This window comes from Macrobrachium rosenbergii, chromosome 42 (assembly GCF_040412425.1).
Source record: "Macrobrachium rosenbergii isolate ZJJX-2024 chromosome 42, ASM4041242v1, whole genome shotgun sequence".
In the NCBI taxonomy this organism is placed as follows: Eukaryota; Metazoa; Arthropoda; class Malacostraca; order Decapoda; family Palaemonidae; genus Macrobrachium; species Macrobrachium rosenbergii.
Genome location: NC_089782.1, coordinates 17222805 through 17249360, shown reverse-complemented (window position 1 = coordinate 17249360; position 26556 = coordinate 17222805). Strand labels below are relative to the sequence as shown.

At 40.4% G+C, this 26556-nt stretch overlaps 1 protein-coding gene across 1 annotated transcript in view; it reads left to right on the top strand.

Moving 5' to 3' along the window:
- Positions 1-379: 379 nt before the first annotated feature.
- The window catches only part of LOC136828004 (ubiquitin-conjugating enzyme E2 E1-like), a 39083-nt gene continuing 12906 nt past the window's right edge, over positions 380-26556 (top strand). The window contains exons 1-4 of the mRNA XM_067085616.1: positions 380-724; positions 4714-4959; positions 20457-20640; positions 23366-23513. Coding sequence (XP_066941717.1) covers positions 4724-4959; positions 20457-20640; positions 23366-23513 — 568 coding nt within the window. The 5' untranslated portion in view covers positions 380-724; positions 4714-4723. The remainder of the gene's footprint in view (positions 725-4713; positions 4960-20456; positions 20641-23365; positions 23514-26556) is intronic.

Here is a 26556-nt window from a genome sequence, read left to right as displayed (position 1 = left end):
GCTTCAGGTCACAATGAAACGGCGTCTGTATACAATTTTTTATACTTGCATTTCTTAACAAGTCTAGTTTTATCATAGCACTCAATTATTAAATCCAGTTTTCTATTAGAACGTCATTTAATAACAAAAGAATCTCTACAAAATAACACATAAATTAAGCAACGCAGTTCAGGAAACCAGTTTTGCAAACCTGTTACCAAAATGAACTTTCTGCTATCCTTTATCAGTCTTGAGATGTCATATGGATTTATGAAGCATTATTTATTAATGATCTGGATGAACGTGACTGCGAATATATCACTGAGCTTAATGTATCGTCTGAAAGAAGTTACATTGTCGAATATATTCATAAATTCGCGGGTCGTCAGCCCTCAGGAGCGTCTTTGTCCCTTATGCGGCTGTTCCTTCCATCCCCCATACCCAAACACCCCAAGGAAAATTGCTCATATCACCTCCAAATTGATATAAATCACACTATTTTGATAAGGGAGTGAACTTGCAATGCATAACAAGTATTACGGATGAAGTGGGAAAACCGACAACGCTGTAGTTTTATCTAAAAGACGTCATTTCCTGAATTTTGTTACCGGTGGGAACAGACTCTAACATCAGCTGACGAGTCAACGGGAAGGGAAGAGAAGAACATCATCGTAAGTCGCCGCTGAAAGAAATGGAAAATAACCCCTGATTTTCACCTGTGTGTAGGAGGTTTTCGTCGGAGTATGTAAGTATGAGGGCGAGTGAAGGATACTAGAAGGCGATGGATGAGAGAGACCACCGGATGAAGCCTTTGTGAGAGTAAAAACGAAACGAAATGGTGTTTGTGGATGAGAGAATGCGATGGAGTCTCAGCTGGTGTGTGTGTTTGTGTGTATGTGTGTGTGTGTGTAAGTGTGCGTTGGGCACCAGTAAGCCCAGTTAATTTGCGTCTTTGTTTAGACATTTGTGGGTATTTTAAGATGAAAATGTCCTCGTTAGAAAGTGGGAAGGTCGTCCGTGTAAGGAATAGCCGCTGGAATCTTAGGAAGCTTTGCCTTTAAATCCGTACCTTTGTTTCAGGTGCCATGAATTTCCTCTCTGCAGTCTATGACCTCAGGATTCGATGGAAAATGTTGAGACATTTAGGCTCAGTCTGCTGGTTTTCCTGTCAGCCTTGCAGTCTGGGTCGACCGGTCTTCTTTTGGGTTAGCTAGCGTAGTCCATCGTACCGCGAGGCGTGGGGAAATTTTTATTCAATTTTTTTGTGGGTTGACTTTGAGGGTTGTCTGCTAAGATTTGGGTCTGTTGTGTTGTTTGTTTATTGGATTAACCGAGGTTTGTCTGCTCAGGAAATGGTTTGTGTCCAGCTGGGCCTATAGTGTAGCTAATAGGCAAGCAAGCCCAAGGTAGGCCTAGGTCTAGTGCTTTTGCGGGTCATCCAAGGTAATCAAGGTGTATCTTGTCTTAGTTTGAGACATCAAAGGCTCTGGTGGACTGTGCATAGTGTTTCTATTTAGGGAATATGTACGTTACCTACCGGGTGGTTAGCCTGTCCCCAGTTGAATCTTCAGCTTAGCCCTCGGAAGGTTAGGCCTAGTTTGTTAACTCTAGTGTATACTGTTATCTTTATACCAAACCAGCCTATCCAAGCTTGGTCCTGCCAAGAAAGCTATTCCAATGTGGTCTTACCCATTTCTAACCAAAGGTGACCAGGTTGGGTCTTTGGCTGCCGATATGGACCAAATCAGTTAGGCCTAGTCTCAGGCAAGCCTAAGCCTGTTAGGGTTATTGGTAGTGAAACTGGCAGAGAGCTGACTGCCATTCAAGAATCGGGGATTTTGAATACAAGGGGGCCATGGGAGCAAACCCCACCATCTAAGGTCATGGTGCCATAGGCTTAGGTCAGAGGTTAGGTACATTGGGGATAGGGTAGGATAAGTAGATGGGTGTGGAGTTAGAGTTGATGGTGGCCTGGTAAGGGAAACTGAGTTTTGTAGGTGCCCAGAAGCAGCCACCCAAGATGGTAAGAATGGTTATTTTTCGGAAGATTCCAGCCACCTCTCGCATTATAATTTATATTTTTCTTTGGTAAAACGCATCAAAACAGAAAGTTTCTTCTCAATACATAATTTTGCAAATGCTAAAGAACAGAGATTAATAATCAAATACAACTTATAAGGTAAGACAGTACAAGCCCGCCACCCCACTCCATAGCTAATACGGCAAAATTGTAACCAGTAAAAAAGTTAAGTATATCTTAGTTTAACCAGACCACTGAGCTGATTAACAGCTCTCCTAGGGCTGGCCCAAAGGATTAGATTTATTTTTACGTGGCTAAGAACCAATTGGTTACCTAGCAATGGAACCTACAGCTTATTGTGGAATCCGAACCACATTATAGCGAGAAATGAATTTCTATCACCAGAAGCAGATTCCTCTTGTTCTTCACTGGCCGGTTGGAGATTCGAACTCGCGACCATCAGAGTGGTAGGTGAGAACGGAACTCGCTCACCCAGCAAGGAACTGAATTGTAACCAGTATACACCCTAGGTTACGTTAGGTTGGTATTTTTAGGTTCTTTTAGTGCCCTATCATTTCCTAGCCATTTTTGCATGAAAAATCCAAAATGGTTTTTTATGCAAAAATGGGTAAAATTTTATAAGTTGCCAATATAAAATAAAATACCACGTAACCTAGGGGTGTTCACTGGTTACAGTTTTGCCATATTAGCTATGGAGGGGGGTGGGCGACAGGTATTGTCTTACCTTACAAGTTGTAATTTGATGAAGAGGTCTTTTCAAAAATATAGGTTACAATTTCATATCATATATTGGCAGCTTATAAAATAATACCCAAAAATGGCTAGCCAGAGTCTTTGGAAATGGCTGGCTGGAGTCTAACGAAAAATGACCGGTAAGAACACAGACTAGACTAAACAATTGTGAAATCGTGCCTCCTGTGGTAGGAGGTCTGCATATTCATTAGGCCTATGTTGATCCGTAGGCCTAAATTCACATGGGCAAATTAAAATGCCATTGACCTTACTTGTTTTTTAAAGGAAGGGCAGTTCATTTTGTACTTGGCTGGATTGTTGTCAGACAGGTGAAGCAGTTAGGTTGACTGGCCCTTGACAGCGCATGAACGGCATAGCCTAGTGGGGCTGTTGTAGCCTAAGTCAGTGTATGGTAATATGTAATAAATGGCTGCAGTTTCTTCGGTAATTTAAGTGAACAGAGATATGATCATAAGAGTAGCCCAGCACTTACTCCTTTAGTTGGGTATTTTAAAAACTGTTACAGTAGGCCTAAGGCTACATTTTGTTACATTAGTGGATTCCAGGGTGTACAGTAATTTTAGGTATGTTTGACCTTGATTGGTATTGAGTAAATGGTAATTTTTTTTTTGTAATTTAACAAATGACCCTTAGACTAGGTTAGGTTGTTTAAATTGAGGATGGTGACTTAGGGCACACACTGGCATTTCATATTGTTTGTTTATTTTTGTCCCTTTTATTGTTACCAGTAGTTGCTATAGTAAGATCACAAACTGACCTAAAAAGATTATGCTCACGTGTTCTGTTATTCACTACTTCCCTCGCCTTGGTTTTATCAGTCACATTTATTCACTAATACTTTGGTATATACTATTGAACTGTATTAGTTTTTCTAGTCTCCTGACTAATATTCATTGCCCCCTTTTTAACTTCATTTACCCTAATGGCCTTACATTGCTAACATTCATTTTCACCTTTCTTGGCTTTCAACCAATTTGATCATAGTGTGTCACCAGTATCTGCAGAGTCTCTGCTGTCTGAATGAACATGGTATCATCTGCAAACATAACTACTCCACGCTTCATTCTCAGTCTCTTTTCATATTCCCCAGACTTGCGCTTGAATATCCTTTTCTTTGGCTTGACTTCAGTCTTTCCATTCTAAAGAATATTAAAAGCCATAACCCAATTTTACATCAGACCAGTCAATTTCTAATTTCTAAGTTGAACTATAAGCTACACTTCTTTAAAAAAATTCATAATTGCTTACATTTCCCTTCTGCATAATGCATTCTTAACACATTGCATTTATATCAGTTACATCTTTAACATTACCCAGGTCCATGTGTACCTCAACAGCCTTTCCCCTTAGGCCTACTCTCAAACTGTTAATGCAACTTACATAAGTACTTGCTTCAAGCACCCTCTCCCTTCCTCAAATCCCCATTGGTCCTTCCTTTATCAGTACTATTGTTATCTGTCTTTCGGAATAAAAACCAACTGTGCATCTTCCTTGGTTTTGTAAGTGAATTGTTAAGTACCTGAAATGCTGACAGTGCCTCTTATCACCTTTCCTTGAAACATGCATACTTATGTAGATTATTTGGTAAAAGACACACATTAAACGTACAGTGATGTGTAATACATAGTTACAATGTATTCTTATACAGGCACAGAAAAAAACATTGTATGTTTTAATCAGGGCCCACAGTTCATTCACTATAATTAGGGCATTTGTTTACAATGTAGTATGTATTATGATGTTAGGTTTTTTAAAAGTTAGGCTTAACAGTTGATCTTCAAAAAGTTGATCTTCAACAGGAGTGCTGTTATGAATAAATTATTATTACAGAAATATATGGTACTGTTATTTAGATTTGTGTTGACTTCAGCAGCATTTGGCTTTTGACTTTGTTTGGCAAGAAACAAGATGCCATTAATGATTGCATTCTGTTCATACAGGCAGTGATTGATGTCTGCGCCAGCTTCTGGTGCCCTCGGGTCTGACTCTGTCCCCGTGCCTCCCCCAAATCCCCCTGTCACATCTAGCCCCCAGACCCCTGAAACCTCACCAGCGGTCTCTGCAGGATCCTCTGTTGCCACACCAAGTGCCATAAGAAGTCGGCTGACAACAAGTGAGGAACAGGCACACCAACCACGCCCAGCAAATCCCAAGATGTCGAAGGCACTCAGCACAAGTGCCAAAAGGTATGAAAATTTTATTTTGTGAATAGGAAATGATTTTGGTTGAACATTATAATACTATGTTTGTTTGTTCAGGGGAAAACTTGATATATGTAGGCAAGATAGGCCTTTGCTAGTACCCTTTTCAACTAAATTGTTACAGGTATTTGTGTAAAATGTAAAATTGAAATAGAGGATAAACTTCTTGTGAACCTAGGATTTAGGCAGAGCATAGTCGGTGGTGAGGTGTAGCCAGACAGATATCCATGCCAAATATATCATCCATATTTTTTACATTATGCACCCAAACTTTGTGCGCTCAAACTTATGATTACAACAATATACAGTATTAGCTATGGAAATTGTGGATAAGGTTCAGGATGCTGCTCATATTACTGGTAACAAGATTTAAAAATGGATGGTTCAAAAAAAAAAAAGATCCAAGTTATTCTATTCTTGGATGCTGCTGAAATACAAGTACTATCCGACTTATGACCAGTGCAACATCTGACCACTCATACTTATGACCGTACTTCTGGCAGCAGGGTTGGGCAGGCTGATGCATAAGAGTACACTGCTGTATAACACTTGACCACTAAGTTACTTGGCAGCGCACAATCTGAGAGAGCTCTCTCATCGCTCAGGCAGCATCAGTTTGAGTTTCCATGCCCTATCAGTAGCAGTATGCAATATTAACTGTTCTGTGGTGTATATATATCTGGACAGTAAATTTCACCATGGCCCTTAAGAGGAAGTCTGAATCTAGCGCTGGAGTTTGTGGAAAGAAGCCAAGAAAGGCCTTTTCTTGATCTGGGCCTGAAGATGCAAGTACAGTTCAGGCAGTCCCCGGTTATTAGCGCCGGTTCCATTCCCGACAGCGTGACGATAACTGAAAATCAGCAATAACAGCGCTCATCGGCTTCAATAACCAGGGATTGGCACCGATAACCAGAGATCGTGCATATCAGCACTGAAAATCCAGTTGTCGTCACTTAGACAAGCGCCGTAAAACCTGGACTGCCAATAACCAAGGCCGCCGATAACTGGGGACCTGTATAATTAAACAATATGAGGGTGGAAAAAAGAGAACAGGATTTCTTGTAATCTTCAGCTCTCCCATTCCACTGTGTCAACAATACTTAGAGATAAAGAGCACATCAAAGAAGCGGTGAAATCTTCAGTTCCTGTGAAGTCGACAATTACCACAAAGAAACGTGAAGGTTTGGTTGCTGAGATGGAAAAGTTGCTCAGTGTTTGGTTGGAAGATTATTGGCAAAAAAGCAGGCCTCACACTCAAACATGTATCCAGCTTGGTATATGATCATATAATTAAACAATGCTTGGCTAGATTGGAAGGATTGACCAACAGTTTGATATTCGTCCATCTAAGATATTTACATGAAATTTCTCTGATGTACACTAAGCAGTGTATGATAAAAAAATTTTTGAGGTTTGTGGCCTGCCTAAAAAACACACACACACACACGTGGTTGGAAGATTATCGGCAAAGCAAGCCTCACGTTCAAATGTATGTATGTCCACCATGATATATGATTATACAGTTAAAATGATCTTACAGTTAAACAATTTAAGAATGTTTGGTTAGATTGGAAGGATTGACCAACAGTTTGATATTCATCCATCTAAAATATTTGCATGCAGAAGTTCTCTTTGACGCATTCTGTAGATGTGTTCGATAAAAATGTTTGCGCACACACACACACACACACACACACACACACACACACACACACACACACACACACACACACACTCTCTCTCTCTCTCTCTCTCTCTCTCTCTCTCTCTCTCTCTCTCTCTCTCTCTCTCTCTCTCTCTCTCTCTCTCTCTCTCTCTCTCTCTCTCTCTCTCTCTCGAACAAAAGTTTTTAATAATCCGTGAGTATGTCAACAAAAAGGACACTCATCATCAGCAATTCATCCAGCCAAAAAGGTGAGAAAGGATATCAACTTTGAATGAAAACAAAGTGATTAATCAGTATGGAGGAAAATGAATAAGGACAATAGCACATGACTAGAAATTCCACATTCAACAGTTGACATATCTTTAGGATCGAGAATGCATACATGAAACTTTGTAAAGATTTGCTTCAATGAACTCTACTGTAACTACAAAGCAAAGGCAAGGGCCAGTTCAAGACATGGAACAGTTATCAGTGGTGTGGATAGAAGACCAAATTAAAAAACAAACACCATTAAACCTTATTACATTCAGGCAAAGGCAGGAAGTCTGCTTCAGACCCCTAGGGAATGTGCAGGTGATGACTGTCAACAAGAATTCGTTGCAAGTACTGGATGGTTCAAAAGGTTCAAAAGAAGGTTCAGTTTGCATAATGTTCGGGTAGTAGGAAAGGCAGTGGGAAAGTTTGTCTGTAGTGTTGATAAATTCATAAATTAATTCGTAAAAGAAAAAGGATGAAATATTACAAAATTTCTCATGCAAAACCATGAGTTAATTACCATTCTCAGAATAAACTAAAAAAAAAAAAAATTGAGTAAATGCAAACACAAACATTAGACTCATGTGCTCCACACATAATACACTAACATCGCAAAAACGTTTTGTAACATTATGAAATGGAAATTGGTTGAGATAAAACTAGAGATCATTAATAGCAGACTAATTTCCAATACTGTACATTACTATGGTGTGATATTCATCAGTCAAGAGAGATAAAGTTAAACAGAATTTATTTTGTGCTCAAGTACCACTGGCTTACTATCGAAGCATATTGCTGTAGATGTAAATGTGGGGCAAGTTACAAACACTGAGATGGCAAAAAATTAATTAGTTAAATGAAATATAATACTAACAGTGATAAAATATCCTGTGTACTTTAAATATATGTGTTATACCCGGTTAAAAAAAAAAAGCTAATTAGTGTGTCTTTGCGTAGGGCGAAATGTCGCATGTAGGCTAGATGTAAACATGGGTAAAGTTACAAACATGAAAAGTAAGTGATATTACTAGGCAAAATTTGATATCGATGATTACAATAAAACTGAAGATTGATAATATCCTTTTAATACATTTCTTAAAAACAATACACAAGTCTAGTCTACAGCACAATATGAGTGACGCAATACTCGCTAGTATAATTCATGGTAAGGGAAAGCAACAATGTAAAAAGGTAATCTACTGAATTCTTAGTAAAAAAAAAATGAATATAATCATTATGGTAGAGAATGTTACTTTTTTTACATGTCATTGAGAGCCCCATCTCTCTCTCTCTCCCTCTCTCTCTCCCTCTCTCTCCTCTCTCTCTCTCTCTCTCTCTCTCTCTCTCTCTCTCTCTCTCTCTCTCTCTCTCTCTCTCTCTCTCTCTCTCTCTCTCTCTCTCATGCCACAGTGATCAAGCTCAAAAAATACACTTAACTCATTACAAATTGTAGGAACACCATTTGGTAGTGCTGTGAACTAATTTAATGGTAAGTGGCACCTTTTTTGTAACAGAAAGACTGTCTGACAGAGGACATTTACCTCTCACCTCCCGCTAAGCTTAAGGCGTTCAGTGGTAAACTATCGATTTGTTCATGACACTTACCTGCCAGATATATATATAGCTGTATTTCTCCGAAATCCGACAGAATTTCAAAACTCGCGGCACACGCAGTGTGGCCAGGTGGTTAGTACTCATTCCCGCCGCTGGGAGGCGGGAATCGGGAACCATTCCCATTTTCTATTCAGATTTTCTCTGTCGCCGGTACTGTTAACATCTGTTACAGTACCTCCGCCTCTGGATTTAGTTAACTTGCTTATTCCCACTTAAGTATTCTCTTGACTTTTGGTTTTGATTCTTGGACTGTGGATTGGCACACGCTTTTTCTGGATTGTTTTGGATTTTGCTTATGACCTCTCTTTAACTATGTCTGGTTCTAGTTCTGCTAGTTTCCGTGTATGTTGTATGAGTGATTGTAAGGTGAGGCTGCCGAAAGCTTCGGCAGACCCTCACTCTGTTTGTTTGAGGTGTAGGGGCATGTTTGTCTTATAGATGATCGATGTAAGGAGTGTGAACCTTTATCGGATGCGAGCTGGAAGTCGTATGATTCATTGCGTTCGCAAGTTGGAGCGTGACAGGGTTAGGAGGTCTTCCTCCAGGAGTGTGTGCAAGAGTCAGGGTATTTCCTCTCCTGATATTTCCAACGTAGTTGATGTTGCACCTGTCCCTGTGGTTTTGCCTTGGGCCCTGATATTGTGTCTGTGGAGGGTTCGGCCTGGCGCGCAGATCATGAGTTCTATCCGTGCGCTCGAGAACAAAGTGACTTCTCTCCAAAGTGCTGTGAAGTGTAGTGCCCCCAGTGTTGTGGAGGGGCGTCAGATCGGCCCCATAATGCTTCTAGGCCTGGACCGCTGTCAGACTCCCAGGACTCAGGAGAAGGCATGTCGAAAGCCGCAAGAAGGTTACGGGGGCTTCCCACCGATCTGACGTCCCTTCGCAGTTCCTGTTGTCGCTTCCCAGGCTGCCAGAGATGCGGCTTCGGCGCCGCATTCTCAAGGACTGCTTTTCGTCCTCGGCGTCCTCCCGCGCAAAGGGTGGAATTCTCGTCAGGGACTCTCGTCCCTCTCAAGAGGAGTCGTGTTCAAGAGGACGCTGCTCGTCAGTCTTCTTCGCCGGCTAGCTATTTTGATGCCTTTCCACCGCAGAAGAAGTCTAGGATTTCGTCTGATGAGGATGTTTGAGCGCCCCAGCCGCTCTATGGAGAGAACCTTTCTTGCTCCTGTGAGGAAGAAGAAGGCGTCCCCTCGCCCATCGTCTTCCCATAGGATTGTCTCTCCTCCCAGACAGGATTCTTCGCCTGCTAAGAAGATTTTGTTGGAGATGCAGCGACAGTTGTCTTCTCTTATTGCCGAGAAAGACTCTGCTCCTCGTCGTCGCAAGGACTTGACTTTGCCTGTCAAGAGATCAAGGAAGTCTCCTTCTCCTGCTCCGCGTTCGTCGTCTCCTTCTCCTGTTTAAGTCGCCTTGTCGCCCTGTTAGCTCTCTTGCTCCTCGTCCGTGACGCTCGTCAACAGGACGCCGCGAAGCTTCTTCCGTGGACGCCGCCGCTCTTCAGGACGCTTCTGTTCAGGACGCCGTCGGGACGCTCTTCCGGTTTTTTGGGCGTGGCGCCTGTGATGACGCTCTTCAGGGACGCTCTCCAAGACGCTCGCTGGACGCTCCTTCGGTTGCTCTTCAGGACGCCCGGAGCATTCTGTTTCTTCTGAGAAAGGAGATCCCTTCTTCGGATTGGACCTCAAGGCCTTCGTTCTAAAGTGTTGGGTGACTCGTTTGCTTCTCCGGCTGTGGCGGGAGAGGTTTCTGCCGATTCGGATCCTGCTGAAGTCGAGCTCTCGTCTGCTTCCTCTTCTTCGGACTACCAAGTTTTGACCAGCTTGCTTAAGGACTTGTTCGGGGACAAGTTTAAGCCTTCGGCTCCTCTTTCTCCTCCTTCTCAGCTAGCTTCCTCCAAAGCTAGGAGAGCTCCTGGTTTTTTGAAGATGACTTCTTCTTTGGCGACCAAGAGGGCTTTCAAGAAAGTCAACATGTGGATGGAGGAACGGAAGTCCCATGGCAAGACCTCTTTCGCTGTGCCTCCGTCTAAGCTTTCAGGCAAGGCTGGTATGTGGTATGAGACGGGAGAAGATCTCAGCCCTAGAGTTCCTTCCTCTTCTCAAGGGGATTTTACCAGTCTTGTCGACGCCTCCCGTAGGTCTCATCTGCCTACTGCTAAGGTTTCTTGGACCTTGTCAGAGACCCACCACCATCTCAAAGGTCTCTTCCGCACCATGGAGGTGTTTAATTTCTTGGACTGGTGCTTGGGAGCCTTGGATCTTAAGCTCAAGCTCGGACTCTATTACTTTGGGGGAGCTTTCTAGTGTCCTTAACTGTATGGACAAGGCAGTTAGGGATGGATCTGAAGAGCTGGCGTCTCACTTTGGTACGGGCCTCTTAAAGAAGAGGGCCTTGTTTTGTGACTTCACTGCTAAGTCTGTCTCCCCTTCGCAAAGGGCAGAATTATTGTTCGCTCCCTTGTCCAACCATCTGTTTCCCCAGTCCTTGATTCGGGACATTTCCGCTAGTCTTAAGGAGAAGGCCACGCAAGACCTGTTGGCTCATTCTTCTCGGCGTCCTCCAGCTCCTTCTTCTTCTTCGTCTGCTTCAGTGTTTGTCATCCAGGAAGAAGAAGCCCCTTTAAATGGAGGAACTTCTTCCTCTAGATCGTCTCCGCGAGGAAGAGGTTTTACCAGAGGAGCGGCCCCCTCTAAACCTAGGGGAAAAAAGTGACTTCTTTCACCTCCAGACACCGGTAGGAGCCAGGCTTTTTTATTTTGCGGAAGCCTGGAGAACACGAGGGGCGGACGCATGGTCTCTAACTGTCTTAGAGAAAGGTTACAAGATCCCCTTTCTCATGTTTCCACCCCTTTGCACGTCGCCCAGGGATCTGTCGCCGTCTTACCACCGAGAGAAGCAACAGATTCTTTTGGACCTCCTGGAGCAGTTGTTGGAAAAAAGAGCCGTGGAACAAGTTCTGAAGTTGGATTCTCCGGGGTTCTACAACAGGCTTTTCTTAGTCCCGAAACAGTCGGGAGAGTGGAGACCGGTCTTAGATGTAAGTGTCTTGAATCGTTTTATTTCAAAGGACAGATTCAAGATGGAAACGCCTCAGACGGTTCTAGGGGCCTTAAGACCAGGGGACTGGATGGTCTCTCTGGACTTACAAGATGCGTACTTCCATGTTCCCATTCATCCTCAATCAAGGAAGTACCTGAGATTTGTGCTGGGGACGAGTCTTCCAGTTCAGAGCTCTCTGCCCGGTTTGTGCACCGCTCCCATGATCTTCACGGTGATCATGAAAAACGTTGCGAGGTGGCTTCACCTGGCGGGTGTTCGAGTGTCATTCTACCTAGACGACTGGCTCATACGAGCCTCTTCTCGGGAGAAGTGTCTGGAGGACCTGACTTTCACACTGAATTTGACGAAGTCCTTGGGACTTCTTTGTGACCAAGAAAAGTCCCATCTGATCCCGGCGCAGTCCATCGTCTATCTGGGGATTCAGATGGATTCAGTGGCTTTTCGAGCTTTTCCATCCCGAGAACGGCAACGGCTTTGCTTAAGCAAAGTTTCGTCCTTTCTAGGGAAAGAAACATGCTCGGTGAGGGAATGGATGAGTTTGCTGGGGACCATTTCCTCGCTGGAGAAGTTTGTTTCCCTGGGAAGGCTCCATCTCAGACCTCTCCAGTTTTTCTTGGCGGAGAACTGGAGGGACAAGGAGAATCTGGAAGAGATTTTGACGATATCTCCTTCTGTCAAGGATCATCTGAAGTGGTGGTTCGACCCCTTGAAGCTTGCAGAAGGGGTTTCTCTTCGCCTTCAGAGCCCGACCTAGTGTTGTTTTCCACGCGTCCAGGGAAGGATGGGGAGCAACACTAGGAGGAGGAAGTGTCAGGCACCTGGAGAGGGGAACAGGTGTCCTGGCACATAAACCTCAAGGAATTGGGTGCTATCTTTCTGGCTCTTCAATTCTTCAAGCCCAAGTGGCAGGCAGAATTGTCCAGGTCAACTCGGACAATACCACAGCTCTAGCGTGCCTCAAAAAACAGGGGTACTCGATCTCGTTCCCTGTTTATCCTTGCGAGGAGATCCTGCTCTGGACTCATGCTCGAAGAGTCACTATTCTCCACGAGGTTCATTGCGGGAGTGGAGAATATTCGAGCAGACCTTCTCAGTCGGCAAAATCAGCTGCTACCGACCAGTGGACTCTTCACAAGGAGGTATGTTTAGAGTTGTGGAGAATTTGGGGGCGTCCTCTAGTGGACCTCTTTGCCACGTCCAGGACGGCAAGACTTCCCCTTTATTGCTCTCCTGTCCTAGACCCAGGAGGCGTTAGCCATAGACGCCCTCCTCTGGGACTGGAAAGGACTCGACCTTTACGCTTTCCCTCCCTTCAAGATCCTGGGAGAAGTGATAAGGAAGTTTGCAACGATCAGAAGGAGCAAGGATGACTCTAATAGCCCCTTCTGGCCAGCAGCGGATTGGTTTCCAGAGACCCTGTCCTTCCTAGTGGATTTTCCAAGAACGCTTCCATTGAGGTGGACCTTCTCAAACAGCCGCATTTCAAGAGGTTCCACAAAACCTCTCCGCTCTGAGTCTGACTGCGTTCAGACTATCTCAAAGTTGGCCAGAGCAAGAGGCTTTTCGAGATCTGTGGCAAAAGGCCATCGCCAATGCCAGGAGACCTTCTTGAATGCGGTCTACCAGTACAAGTGGTCTGTTTTTGAAGATGGTGCAGGAGTAAAGGAGTTTCTCGTCCACGACCTCTGTACCACAAATAGCTGACTTCCTTTTTATCTGAGGCATAAGAATAAACTGGCAGTCTCGACGATTAAGGGCTATAGAAGTATGTTATCGGCAGTTTTTAGACACAGAGGCCTGAACTTGTGCGATAACAAGGATCTTCACGATCTTTTAAGATCCTTGAGACTGTCAAAATTCCTCAACTCAGGACACCTTCTTGGAATCTGGATGTTGTCCTGAAGTTTCTTATGTCTAGTGATTTTGAACCTCTGTCTTGGCTTCCCTCAAAAGCGTGACGAGGAAAGCTGTCTTCCTAACGGCTCTGGCGACAGCTAAGAGGATCAGTGAAGTGCAGGCTATTAGCAAACATATTGGCTTTAGGGTCCTAATGCTGTATGCTCCCTAAATCCTTTGTTCTTAGCCAGAACGAGAATCCTTCAAACCCTTGGCCCAAATCTTTTGAAATCAAAGGTTTGTGAAATACTTGGGCAAGAGTCAGAAAGAGTCTTGTGTCCTGTCAGGGCTCTTAAGTTCTACTTAGCCAAGACCAAGAATACTAGAGGCTCATCGGACAATCTGTGGTGTTCGGTGAAGAGACCTGATCTTCCCATGTCCAAGAATGCCTTAGCATTCTTTTAAGAAGTGTTATTCAGAGAGGCTCATTCCTCCTGCTTAGAAGGTGACATGAGACTTCTGAAAGTAAAAGCTCATGAAGTTAGAGCTATCGCGACTTCCATGGCTTTCAAAAGAATATGTCTCTGAGTGATATTCTTGGTGCTACCTTCTGGAGAAGTAATTCAGTGTTCGCCGCATTACTTGCGAGATGTGAAGACGACATTTGAAGACTGCTCTTCGCTGGGACCGTGCGTTTCGCAGACACTATGTTGGGAGAAGAAGGCAATACTCATCCTATCCTTTAGGGGTTAGGTAGTATTTTTAATCTTGTTGTTGTCTATTTCTGGTTGTTGGGTGGCCATTGGTGGACATCCCAATTTTTAGCCTATGCTAGGTTCTTTTACCTTAGATAGGGCGGTCAGGTGGTTGGTCGTTGCTCCTTCTCCCTCTCTGTATGGTAACATGATCTAGTCACTATTGTGGTCACGCCCCTTGGACAGGTCATCTGGATCTCTCCAGCTTTATAGGTCCCTACCTTGCTGGAGACTCTGGATTAGCAGCAGCAGGCTTGGGTGACAGATAAACTCGAAGTCAGCTATGCTAACAGGTAAGGAACCAAGGCGTCAATCAGCCTACATTTATTTGTTTCTAAATCCTATTCTGTCTCTTCCACCTCCAATGGTGGGATTCAGCTATATATATATCTGGCAGGTAAGTGTCATGAACAAAATGATATTTTAATGATAAAATAAGGTTTGTTCATACTTACCTGGCAGATATATATCTTTTAGTGCCCTCCCGCCTCCCCTCTTGAGACAGTGGCACTAGAAAATCTGAATAGAAAATGGGAATGGTTCCCGATTCCGCCTCCCAGCGGCGGGAATGAGTACTAACCACCTGGCCACACTGCGTGTGCTGAGTTTTGAAATTCTGTCGGATTTCGGAGAAATACAGCTATATATATATCTGCCAGGTAAGTATGAACAAACCTTATTTTATCATTAAAATATCATTTTCTTTTTATTTTGACCCCATTTACCCCCCATAATGAGTGATCCAACGTGAAAGAAAAATCTTTGGCCTGAAGAAATATTATCACTACTCGATGTAGAGACTGATGATGACTACGAGACTCAGAGTAGCAGCTCAGAAGCCTCTACCATAGACTGAATAAGATTTATCTGATTCTGAAAAACCCAAATTTAGATTCGAACATCGCACTGCCAAGTGACTACTGGACAGTAACTGATAAGGGGAGGAGTCCCTTTAATTTTTGTTCACCCAAAGGTGTGAAAGTTATTGTTCAGGATAAGAGAAATCAAGTGGAGTCTTTTGATGACCAACAGATTTGCCAACCAGTTTCTAGATGAAAATATAGAAAGTTTCCCTACAATATCACATGCACTAAAATGGTATGATACAAATGTAAATGAAATGAAACCATTCATTGAAAATATAGAAAGTTTGCCTACAATAGCACATGCACTAAAATGGTATGATACAAATGTAAATGAAATGAAACCATTCATTGCTCTGCTATTATAGCTCAGTTTAGGAATGGCATATGGAAAGAATAGTTTTCCTTTTACGTTTCATGCTTGTAACCTCAAGGAGATAAAAATGCAAAATAAGTTCTTTCATTCTTCCTTATTCTACATTATGTACTATCCGAAAATGTTTATACTAAAAATGGATCATGTCAAGATTAGCAAACCCAACATCTCCATGTCAAGAACAGCGAACCCAATGGTCCCCATGTAAAGAATGGCCAACCCTTTCCAGTCTGAACTCCAATCCCACATGAGAGCTAGTACCAAACACAGGAAAACAGTGATTCATCTATACTGTTTTCCATGTTTAGTATTATCCCTGGGGGGATCAAATGTATTTTTCGTTGTTTAGTACTAGCCCTGGGGATCAAATGTCTACCAAAATGTTCATGTCTAGAACAGCGAACCCGATTATTCCCATGTAAAGAGTAATAAACCCAATAATCTTTCTTTAAAGAATAGTGAACCCTGCCTTGAGTGGTTTTGCTAATCTTTCTTAACGTGATCCCTAAGATCAATATCAGTGAAAACAAAAAAGGATAAAAATTAACATAGACCAATTGACGGCTGCAAGCAAGAAAATGTGACGTTATGGGAGCGGCAAAGTCTCCAGTTAGTGATGCAGTGACTTCCAACATGCATGCAAGAACCTAACCCCTTTGTAACTCGATGCTTACCTGCGCTGTACATAATATACATTACATAAATGATTAAAATTAATCAATAGAAGTATATTATGGTAAAAAGATTGAAATACTGGTTGTACATTACATTACAGTACTATGCAGGCACTTTATATAGGAGAGGTTTAACATTATGTCCTACCCAGTATGTTGGCTACTTTCTAAGGTTCGATTTATGTCCATTTTGACTTACAACCAGGATAAATAAGCATGTTGAACATCATGGAAGGTGAGAAGGGCATTAGTAGTCAATGCTGTGCAACTACCAGTGACTTCATCATGGACTGGGCATGTCTGTGGCATCTGCATATCAATGTTGTGGATAAATGTTTTCCAAGTCCCAGAAATACAATTATGGAATTAAATGCTTTGCATTTGTTCAGAATGCACACACAAGCACAACAGACTCATATTTATTAAACTGCCAATGTTAACTGTATTGATTGTTCAAGGCAGTGAAGTTTTAAACTCTGAAAGAGGTGATGTTGATATTGATGTGAGCACAGTGTTGTAACAGTACTTGTGTGCTTAAGAAACAGTTTTCATATGATATTTTAAGTATGCAGTAAAATCCAGGGGATTTTACAGATTCATTGCCTGATAGGACACTATCATCTGGTGACAATATCTTGATCATGCAATTTGACTTCCATAGGGGGGTAGTGCCATCAGTGCAACGCATGAAGTGCACTGTAGGCTGAGTCGGTAGAGCTGCGGACTGTCAGTCGATGGACTGGAGTTCAATTCCCCGGCCGGCTGATGAAGAGTTAGAGGAATTTATTTCTGGTGATAGAAATTCATTTCTTGCTATAATGTGGTTCAGATTCCACAATAAGCTGTAGGTCCTGTTGCTAAGTAACCAATTGGTTCTTAGCCCACGTCAAAATAAGTCTAATCCTTGGGCCAGCCTAGGAGAGCTGTTAATCAGCTCAGTGGTCTGAAGTAAAACTAAGGTATACTTAACTGTAGGCATTACTTAAGGCTACTTGCAGCGTCCTTTTGGCCCTTAGCTGCAACCCCTTTCATTGCTTTTACTCTACCTCTGTTCATATTCTCATTCTTGCATCTTACTTTCTAACCCTCTCCTGACAATTGATTCATAGTGCAACTGTGAGGTTTTCCTCCTGTTGCACCTTTCAAACTATGTAGAATTAGGCATTTCCTTGTAGTATTTAGACTACCTTTTATAAGTGGAGTGGTGACTAGAAAGTGATTAAAAAAAAAGGGGGGGATATGGCGAAATTGCCATTGTGTGAAATAATTAGGTTAAATTAAATATGTGTACCGAATGGAGCAGATGGTGTTGCAAGGGGTTCTCACAAATGCCAGATATACATGCCGTAAGGTTTTTGATGTCTGAAGAATATAAGAGCGTAGGGGAAGCTAGGATAGTGGAGAACCATATTGTGGTAGAAGGATAGTTCTGAAAAAAAGTGGAACATTTCAGTTACCATGAAGGGACACTGGACTGAGAAGACAGTAAGAAATAGAATAGCTGCTTCCTGGGTGAAATATAGTATGTTGGGATTCATGGCCAAAGTGTGGTGGGACAATGCAATATGAATGAGGAAATGGATGAAAGGTGGGCTGGGGGATCCAACAGCTTGAAAACAGACAAAGATCTCAGTGGTTTGAGATCTTTTGGAGCTGGCAACCAGAAAAGTAATAGCTATGGAGGTATCAGGACAAAGACTTAATGGAAGCCACAGGGAATCCAGCAAAAAGGAGTAGATGATGATCTGGAATTGGCAGATTTCACGCAGAATTTGCATATAGAGGAGAGAGGCGAGGAACTCATTCCAAATCTAATCTCATAAAGGGAGAGGTTGGCATATTATAAATATGCATTATAAATTTATTATTTGGATATTTAACTACACTACTGTTAAAATTAGCTTGTATCTCCTTGCCTATCGGCTAACACCAGGTAAGATTCATGCCAAGTAAAAAGGTTTATGATAACGAATGTCAAAGCTTGAGGCTGATCTTTTATTTTATGGCTATAGTGTAGAGAATATTTGGAACAACAATTTAACAATTGTTCTATATACTGTACTCTTGTAACTTGTGATCTCGCGTATCATGCGACCCCCAAGTTTTCACCTTAAAAAAAAGATTTTATCATGTATCTCGTGTAGCATGTGAGTTCCTTTTTCGAGAGACCAAATTACAATAGACTAACCTCTTTTCCTCCATCTCTTTATCTATCCCATCTTCTAGTTAAATAAGTTAAAAAAGTAAAAGAGAATGATAAAAGTATCATTAGTAACATTATACTCTTTGCATAAACACGTACGGCCATAAACAACTGATCGAGAAACAGATGTTTTGCTATGAACAACCAAATTGGATAACAGCAGCTGTTTTGCTATGAACAACTGAACTGGATAACAACAGCTGTTTTGCTATGAACAGCTGAACTGGATAACAGCAGCTGTTTTGCTCGTATTTCAACATTGTACGATAGTAAAAAATTAGTGTACAGTAGTTATGTTACAAATGACGTGAAGTAGAATAGGACTGATATATTTTTATATTATACCCTTATTCACTATGGAGAAAAGATTGGCAAGTTGTAACTGAAGCTGAGAAAACAATGCTCAAGCTGCCAATAACTGTAAATTGTGCATTGGTAACATGGATGAAACACCCATAAACTTCGATATGCTCGACCGTAAATAACATAGGAGAGAAAAGTATACTAATTAAAACTACTTGCCATGAAGGAACACATTTTACTGTTATTTTCACACTGATAAAAAATTAATATGTAAAGCTCGTATTATGATGAAATCGAGTGAAAATAGAGAACAGAATCTGTTGATTTTTGTACGCAAAAAATATGTTCCCAATGCCTTCTATTAATGAAAAAAATAACTAAATTTACTTCACAACGAGACGTATTTAAGTAAAATTTCGACTTAAAACACTTTGTATAACGAAAAATAACCTTGTCCCATATAAATACCTGTAGAGTAAAGATTCATATATGCTAACTAGAAGCGAGAAAATCTCTCAGAATTGAGTTAAATGTGGCAAAATAAACTTACCTTGTAATCGCCCTCAGCTGACTTCTAAACCAAAACATTGATCTCTGTGTTTGTATTTTATAATACAATAGTAATATGAGAATACATACAATATTATTGGGTACAGTGAAGTAAAGCATTACTTTGTAAAAGATCCAAGGAACAGACGCACATTCGTTATGTTTGTATTTAATAATACGATACTAATATGTGAATATTACATACACTAATTTTGTATCTCATGTATGGTGCGACCCCCTTAAAATTAGCTTCAAAATTAGGCCTTCAAAAGTCACATGACATGCAAGTACATATGGTAACAGTAAGGGAACAGTCTTGAGTTTGTATTTTTTCTTCACTCTTCAAGGTTGTGAAAAATAAATGGATCCTTTTACTGACACAGTATTTGTATTTTATTCATAATACATACCATTAAACCATTACTCCTTAGCTCACCTTATTGCTTCACTTTAGACTGATTAGTACATAACAATTTATAACTTACAGGGAAGATTTGAAAGTTTTTTCTTTGGAAATAAGTCTAATAATTGTTTTTTTTATGTTTTCCATTATGTTATTTATAATTCAGTTAGTGCATAAGTGAACTGTAGTTAAATTTTATTACCTTCATTGGTATTCACTAAAAGGTTATCACCAGCTAAGAGTCACCCAGTGACCAAGTAAACTCAAAAGCCATATGTTAATTCTTTTGGTATCATGATAAAACAAGCAGTAATGAGTGAAAGTGTGTTCTTTGGGTTATTAGCAGGATGTCACCAAGGCACCTAATGTTATTGGCACCATGTTCCATCTATGTTAAAAGCTATTAAATAGCTGATGCCTAAGCAAAGATTGCAATCTGAGTGCCATATTTAGTTAGAATAATGGCTTCATATGCATGTATCCTGTTGCAACCTTCAAGGATGCTTTTATGATTAGACTGGTCCTGAAAGAAAAGGGTGCAAGAATTATGGCAAAACTAAGCAATTCCAGATGATTTTAAAATTTGTTTTAAATAAAACCAATGTTTTCAGAACAATACCTAAAGCCTTAATGATAAACAAAATATAAAGCTTCAGTAATCCATTCACCTTGCATAAGTCCAGAAAAGGTGCTGATGAAATATAGTGAACTAGCTACTCAGGGAAATAAGCCAAAGGTGCCGTATGCTATTAAAAAAAATGGGTACTAAGATACACTATGGGTTGGCTAGTAAAAGAAGAATTATGGTAGTGGTGTAGGGTACTTAAAATGAGCAGCACTGACCTATATCAAAGCCCTTATTAAAGGTTAGCCAGCCCCTTGTTTACTTGATATGTTTCATAGAGATATCATGTCTTTCTTTCAGGATACAGAAGGAGTTGGCCGAAATCACTCTGGATCCTCCTCCCAATTGCAGTGCTGGGCCAAAGGGTGACAACCTTTATGAATGGGTGTCAACAATATTGGGACCTCCTGGCTCTGTGTATGAAGGAGGTGTTTTCTTTTTAGATATTCACTTCTCACCTGAATATCCATTTAAACCTCCCAAGGTTTGTATTTCAGGATTTGTTGAAGGTTTATGATATCCAGTGGGGTTGGGACTGTATCAAAGAGGGTAGTGCAAGATGAATGTAAAGTATGTTTAACCCTTTCCTATCTGTATAGTTATCACATCACTGAGGGTACATGAGTCCCAATGTGTCTGGGAGCGCTCGATAGTGCGAAAAAATAAATATTTCGAAAATTAAGCAAAAATAGAAATTTTATGCCAACAACGTTCATTTTGCTTTCCTTTTTTTCTAAATGTTTATATTTTATGGTGGAATAGTCAGAATAAGAGTCCCAGCCCTCTAAATACGAAAAAATGTGAGTTAACGAAAAAAAAAAATTCTTTACTTATTTTTATATTTTCGTTCGTAACCCAAAAACTATGAAAGTCAGATGAATTAATTATTTTTTATGAGAAAGCCAACAAAATTACCTAAATATCGACATATAAAACAATGGAAAACAAATAAGTCCAGTTGGTGAAAAAATTGATAGAAAAGAGGGTGAGAAGCAGAGCGCTCTGCCCAGCCTATGGTGAGAATTATCGCTAGAAAACATTTTTTTTTGAAGAGCCCTATCTCGGTTATTTTTCATAGAAATTACTTTGTAAATATATGAAAATGTAGAGGAAAAGTTGAAGAATAAAGGGAAAGTCAAGAAAAATGGCTTTGGTAACGGCAACAGTTTCATTTTGATGTTATAAGTTGATCAAAACAAAAAAAAATGTTACCATTGTCAACATTATCGTTCGTAGCTCAAAAGCTATAACAGTTAGGCGAATGAATTATTTTTATGAAAAAGCTAACACAATTCTCTAAATATTGACATATAAAACAATGAAAAACGAATAAGTCCAGTTGGTGAAAAAATTGATAGAAAAGAGGGTAAGAAACAGAGCGCTCTGCCCAGCGTATGGTGAGAATTATCGCTACAAAAAAATCTTTTTTGAAGAGCCCTATCTCGGTTATTTTTCATAGAAAGTACTTTGTAAATATACGAAAATGTGGAGGGAAAGTTGAAGAATAAAGGGAGAGTTAAGAAAAATGGCTTTGGTAATGGCAACAGTATCATTTTGACGTTATAAGTTGATCAACGAAAAAAAAAGTTACCGTTGTCAACATTATTGTTCGTAGCTCAAAAACTATAACAGTTAGGCAAATGAATTATTTTTTATGAGAAAGCGAACAAAATTCTCTAAATATTGACATATAAAAGAATGAAAAAGGAATAAGTCCAGTTGGTGAAAAATTAATAGAAAATAGGGTAAGAAACAGAGCACGCTGCCCGGCATATGGTGAGAATTATCGCTAGAAATTTTTTTTTGAAGAGCCCTAGCTCGGATATTTTTCATAGAAATTACTTTGTAAATATACAAAAATGTAGAGGAAAGGTTGAGGAATAAAGTGAGAGTCAAGAAAAATGGCTTTGGTAACGGCAACAGTTTCATTTTGACGTTATAAGCTGTTCGAAATTAAAAAAAATGTTACCGTTGTCAACATTATCGTTCGTAGCTCAAAAGCTATAACAGTTAGGCGAATGAATTATTTTTTATGAGAAAGCCAACAAAATTCTCTAAATATCAATATACATAATAATGAAAAAATGAGATTCAAAGCCCTGCCCAAAAATCCAGACGTCTCTTATGTGATGCACTAACGCGTTTTCTGCTAGTTTTACCATAAAAACTTTGCGAAAGCATGTTGGAAACTGTTCTCTATTGACGTCACTGTATGTCAACAGCCACACGTGTTTACCCAACCTCGCACGCATGGTCTCTGGCTGAAGTGTGGCCTGCCAGGCCTGCCAGGCCTGCATGGGTGGGATCAGCTGATGTCGTGAGAATTTTACTACGCCAGGGATTTGCGCATGCACAGTGCAGGAACTAAAAAATTTATAGAAAAAGAGGGTACGAAACAGAGTGTTTCCAATAATGTAATCCTACATTTTATAAAAAAAAATGTAAGATATGAGAGAGAAGCGTGGGTAGGATCAGCTGATTTCATTCTGAGAAATTTACTATGCCAGGGATTTGTGCATGCGCAGTTTAGGAACTGCTTGGCTGGTGTATTGATGCCTGAGTTACACGGTCCAAGGTATGCTTTAGCCTGTGGAAACCATCAACAGTCCAAAAATAAAAAAAATTTACCCCTACCACATGTACGAAAAATTTCGGTAAATTTTACATAAAATTACGTCAGTCAGAGAAGACGGGGGGTAGGGTGATATTGCGTAATATTACGTCAATTGGATGGGAAAGTGTTAAGTGTAGTTATTAAATGCAAAGAAAAGATTTAGTTTCCAAAAGATTTTGTATGCTCATTTATAGTTTTAATTTAGGTGAACCTTATGTATGCTTCACATTAGTCATGATATAGCTTTTGCTATTAATAAGGGTTTTAGATGTGCTTGCTATCAAGTTGTAGCCCAAATTTATGGCAGTGTGGCTTAGTGATCAATGCTTTGATGTTATCTGTTGTCTTACACTGCCAAAATTTTTGTGTTTAAAAAAGTATTGTTGCCCTCTTATATTACATATCACTTGGTTTTGCTTTTTTTTTGGTGATGTTATTTGTTGGTTTTATGGTTCTGGCCTAAGAAATAAGTATGGAATATTAATTGTTTCAGATTTCATAATAGTAAGTGAATCTTCACAACCTGGTGAATTTTGTCACATCTTGCCAAAAAGTAGCAAAGAGACCTGTTCTTAAACGTTGTCTTTTTCTACAGGTAACTTTCCGCACACGTATCTATCACTGCAACATCAATTCACAAGGAGTGATATGTCTTGATATTTTGAAGGATAATTGGTCACCTGCTCTTACCATTTCCAAGGTCCTGTTGTCCATTTGCTCGCTGCTCACTGATTGCAACCCAGGTAAGTGATGTGCTTGATTGTTAATTGTCTCGTAAGTCTGCAAAGATTTTCTATCAGGTAGGCTTCAGAATTCATCTATTTTTTTAGTTTTATGATGTCCTTTGTGGATTAAATCTTTAGTTGGTCATAAAGTGCTGGAAAGTGCTGATAATGTATAGATCTCTCAACTCAACAGTTTTGAGACTCCATCTCCATGCATTTTGTGAGTATAAACTCAGATCCTTAGATATAGTTTTAATATGTTCATTGCAAGGTTGGTGTGGAGCTTTTGACTTTGGTGGTGAGTTCATAATTTTTTTTTTATTGATAAATAATGAATTAACTTCGAAGACTTGCATCTCATGGCAGATTATTGAATGATGGATAACTTTAAAATGATGAGGATACATTTAAGATTTGGCATAACAAAAACGATCATAGGCAAGACTTAAAATAAATCCTCATTTTTAAAGTATATCTTCATTAAAGAGGAAAAAATTAAATATGCACATTTATGGATATTAGGTTTATTCAAATACCATATTGCTCAGGTGTAATTTTGCTTCCCAGTTAGTAGTCACCTAATGGTAGGGTAACTATAGAGAAAACAAGACGACACTGGTGCATTTCATTTATAGTCGGCGGCTGTAGAGAAAATGACAACATCACAGCCGTCTTTTATATATGGTCGAGTGGCTATAGAGAAAACAAAACCAAGACAACAGTCACAGGCATATTTCATTTTGTAATTGCTGAATTGAGTATAGTAAACACTTTTTGTTTAAACTCTCTTGACATATACTGTTGCATATTCACCTGAGCGTTGCTTGCTGACATAGTTCCTCGATATAATTGTTCATATGCTATAATGTTTCAGCTAGCCTGTCGACTCAGCTTCAGCAAAACTCCTTCCTGCTTTGACTCATACACTTACAATTCACTTCACCCATTATAGTACCATCCATATTATGGAATTTGGTAGTTAAAAAAGTGACAAAATGTCATGTTTCTGTTAATCAGTAGAGGAATTTAATTCCATGATTAAGATTTTTCATGAGACCAAAACAAATTCCATGCTCTTGATGTAATGACCTCAACATCATAATGGCATGATACCATGAAAGTAAAGTACACTGCGGTAATGCTTGCTTAACTGTGGAATTACTTTCTGTCCTACATTATAATGTGATTGCGATGTTGTTCTCATTTGCCTGTGGGAGGGAGGTGCTCACAAACTTTCCCAACTGTTTCACTGATAGTCTAACTCCCCTCTCCCATTCTTGGACCCAGGGAGTGCAGCATCATTGGTTTGTGTACGGTTAACAGGCCTCCTGAATGAGGGGAAACTATGGCTTGACATTCTCCCCTTGGGGGCCCTTGATAATAGTGCTTCCCTTCAGTGTTAGTGAACACAGCTCCATCTGAGCCTCTTGGGTATATCTCCTCCTGACAGTCAAAGGAAGAAAGGGAGGATCTCTTCCTTAATACTGTTGGACTCTACACATATTTCCTCTGCTCACCAACTTGGCCACTTTAGCTCAACTCCAGTCAGTTTATCTGACATGGTTCCTTCAGTTTCCATTCTGCTTTTTATTGATCTCAGGAAATTGGACATGGAATGGCTGGAACTTATTTTTAATAATTCTCCTCTGGCACCTGTGTCAGACTGCTTCAGGCACCGAAAATCTAGAAGGAAAGCTAATGGCTCTGCCCTTATGAGAAATTGTCAAGCCTCTTCATTGAGGGAAAGGATTCATCTGTAATTCAGAGGTTTTAGAATTGTATTCGGTTATGAAGTTAGAAACTTGATTTACAGGTTCCTCTTTATTGAGGGAAAGGACCATAATCTATCTTGTAGTTCAGAGGTTTTAGAGTTGTATTATGTTATGAAGTTAGAAACTTGACTTACAGGCTTCCTTATGTCTACATGAGAACAACCATAGACCCCTGGTCTCCTTGTTCCTTGGCCCTATAGTGATGCTTAAACTATAGTAGCTTTCCTGGTTCCTATCTGACAAGTTTCCTTCCATCCCACTCAAGATTCAGGGCTTGGTTTAGGAGGATTAGAAGACACTTTGGGTACTGGGTATCTTTCATCGTTTCCTTTATGTCTAAATATATTGACTAAAGAACTGCAAGCAATTCGATAAAATTTTACAGTTAATGCATTCATATACTTTTCTGTCTTGTGTTATGTACTTTACTTTCAATTATTTTGTTGCAAGTACTAATAAAGTTACTATAGTACCCCTTAATCAAGTATCAGTAAAATACAGCAGCGCTAATGTGGTAATTTGATATACATAAGGGATATCTCAGTTCACCTTATAACACATCCGGTGTTGCTTCTAATCTGTCTCGTGTCATGTACTTTTGTTTTGTTATTGCAAATATTAATAATACAGGCAGTCCCCGGTTATCGGCAGCCTCGGTTACCGGCGATCTGGTTTTACGGCGCTTGTCTAGCGACGACGATAACCAGATTTTCGTTGCTGATAACTGGTTATCGGCACTGATAACCGGTTATTGGCGCTGATGCCTCTTATCGGCACCGCTGATCACCGGTTATTGGCGCCACTAACTGGTTATCGGCGCTGCTAACCAGGGATCAGTGCTATTATTGCCGATTTTCGGTTAGCGGCGATTTTCGGTTGTCGTCATGCCATCGGGAACGGAACCCCGCCGATAACCGGGGACTGCCTGTAGTAATATGTTTTGATTAAATATTAAAACGTCATCAGTAGCCTTGTATTAATCTGTATGGATATACAGATATTACTTACTGTTGTGTGAAGTTTTTCAGTTAACTCATCCTGAAACATGTAGGTATGGCTCATGTAAATAAAAAATATTTTTCTGCTTCTCTTGCTCTCTTGTTATTTCCCTTTTTTTTTATTTAAAAACTTATTACATAACCATGTGTAGTGCAATAAAGAATTAATTATCAAAATCACTGAAGTGAAAGCTAACCTGAAGTACACTGTAGCCTAGCAAGACAGTGTGTTCTGAGTGGCTGATTGAGGGGAAGTATGCCTTGGCGAGGGTATACTGTGCATTACTGTTT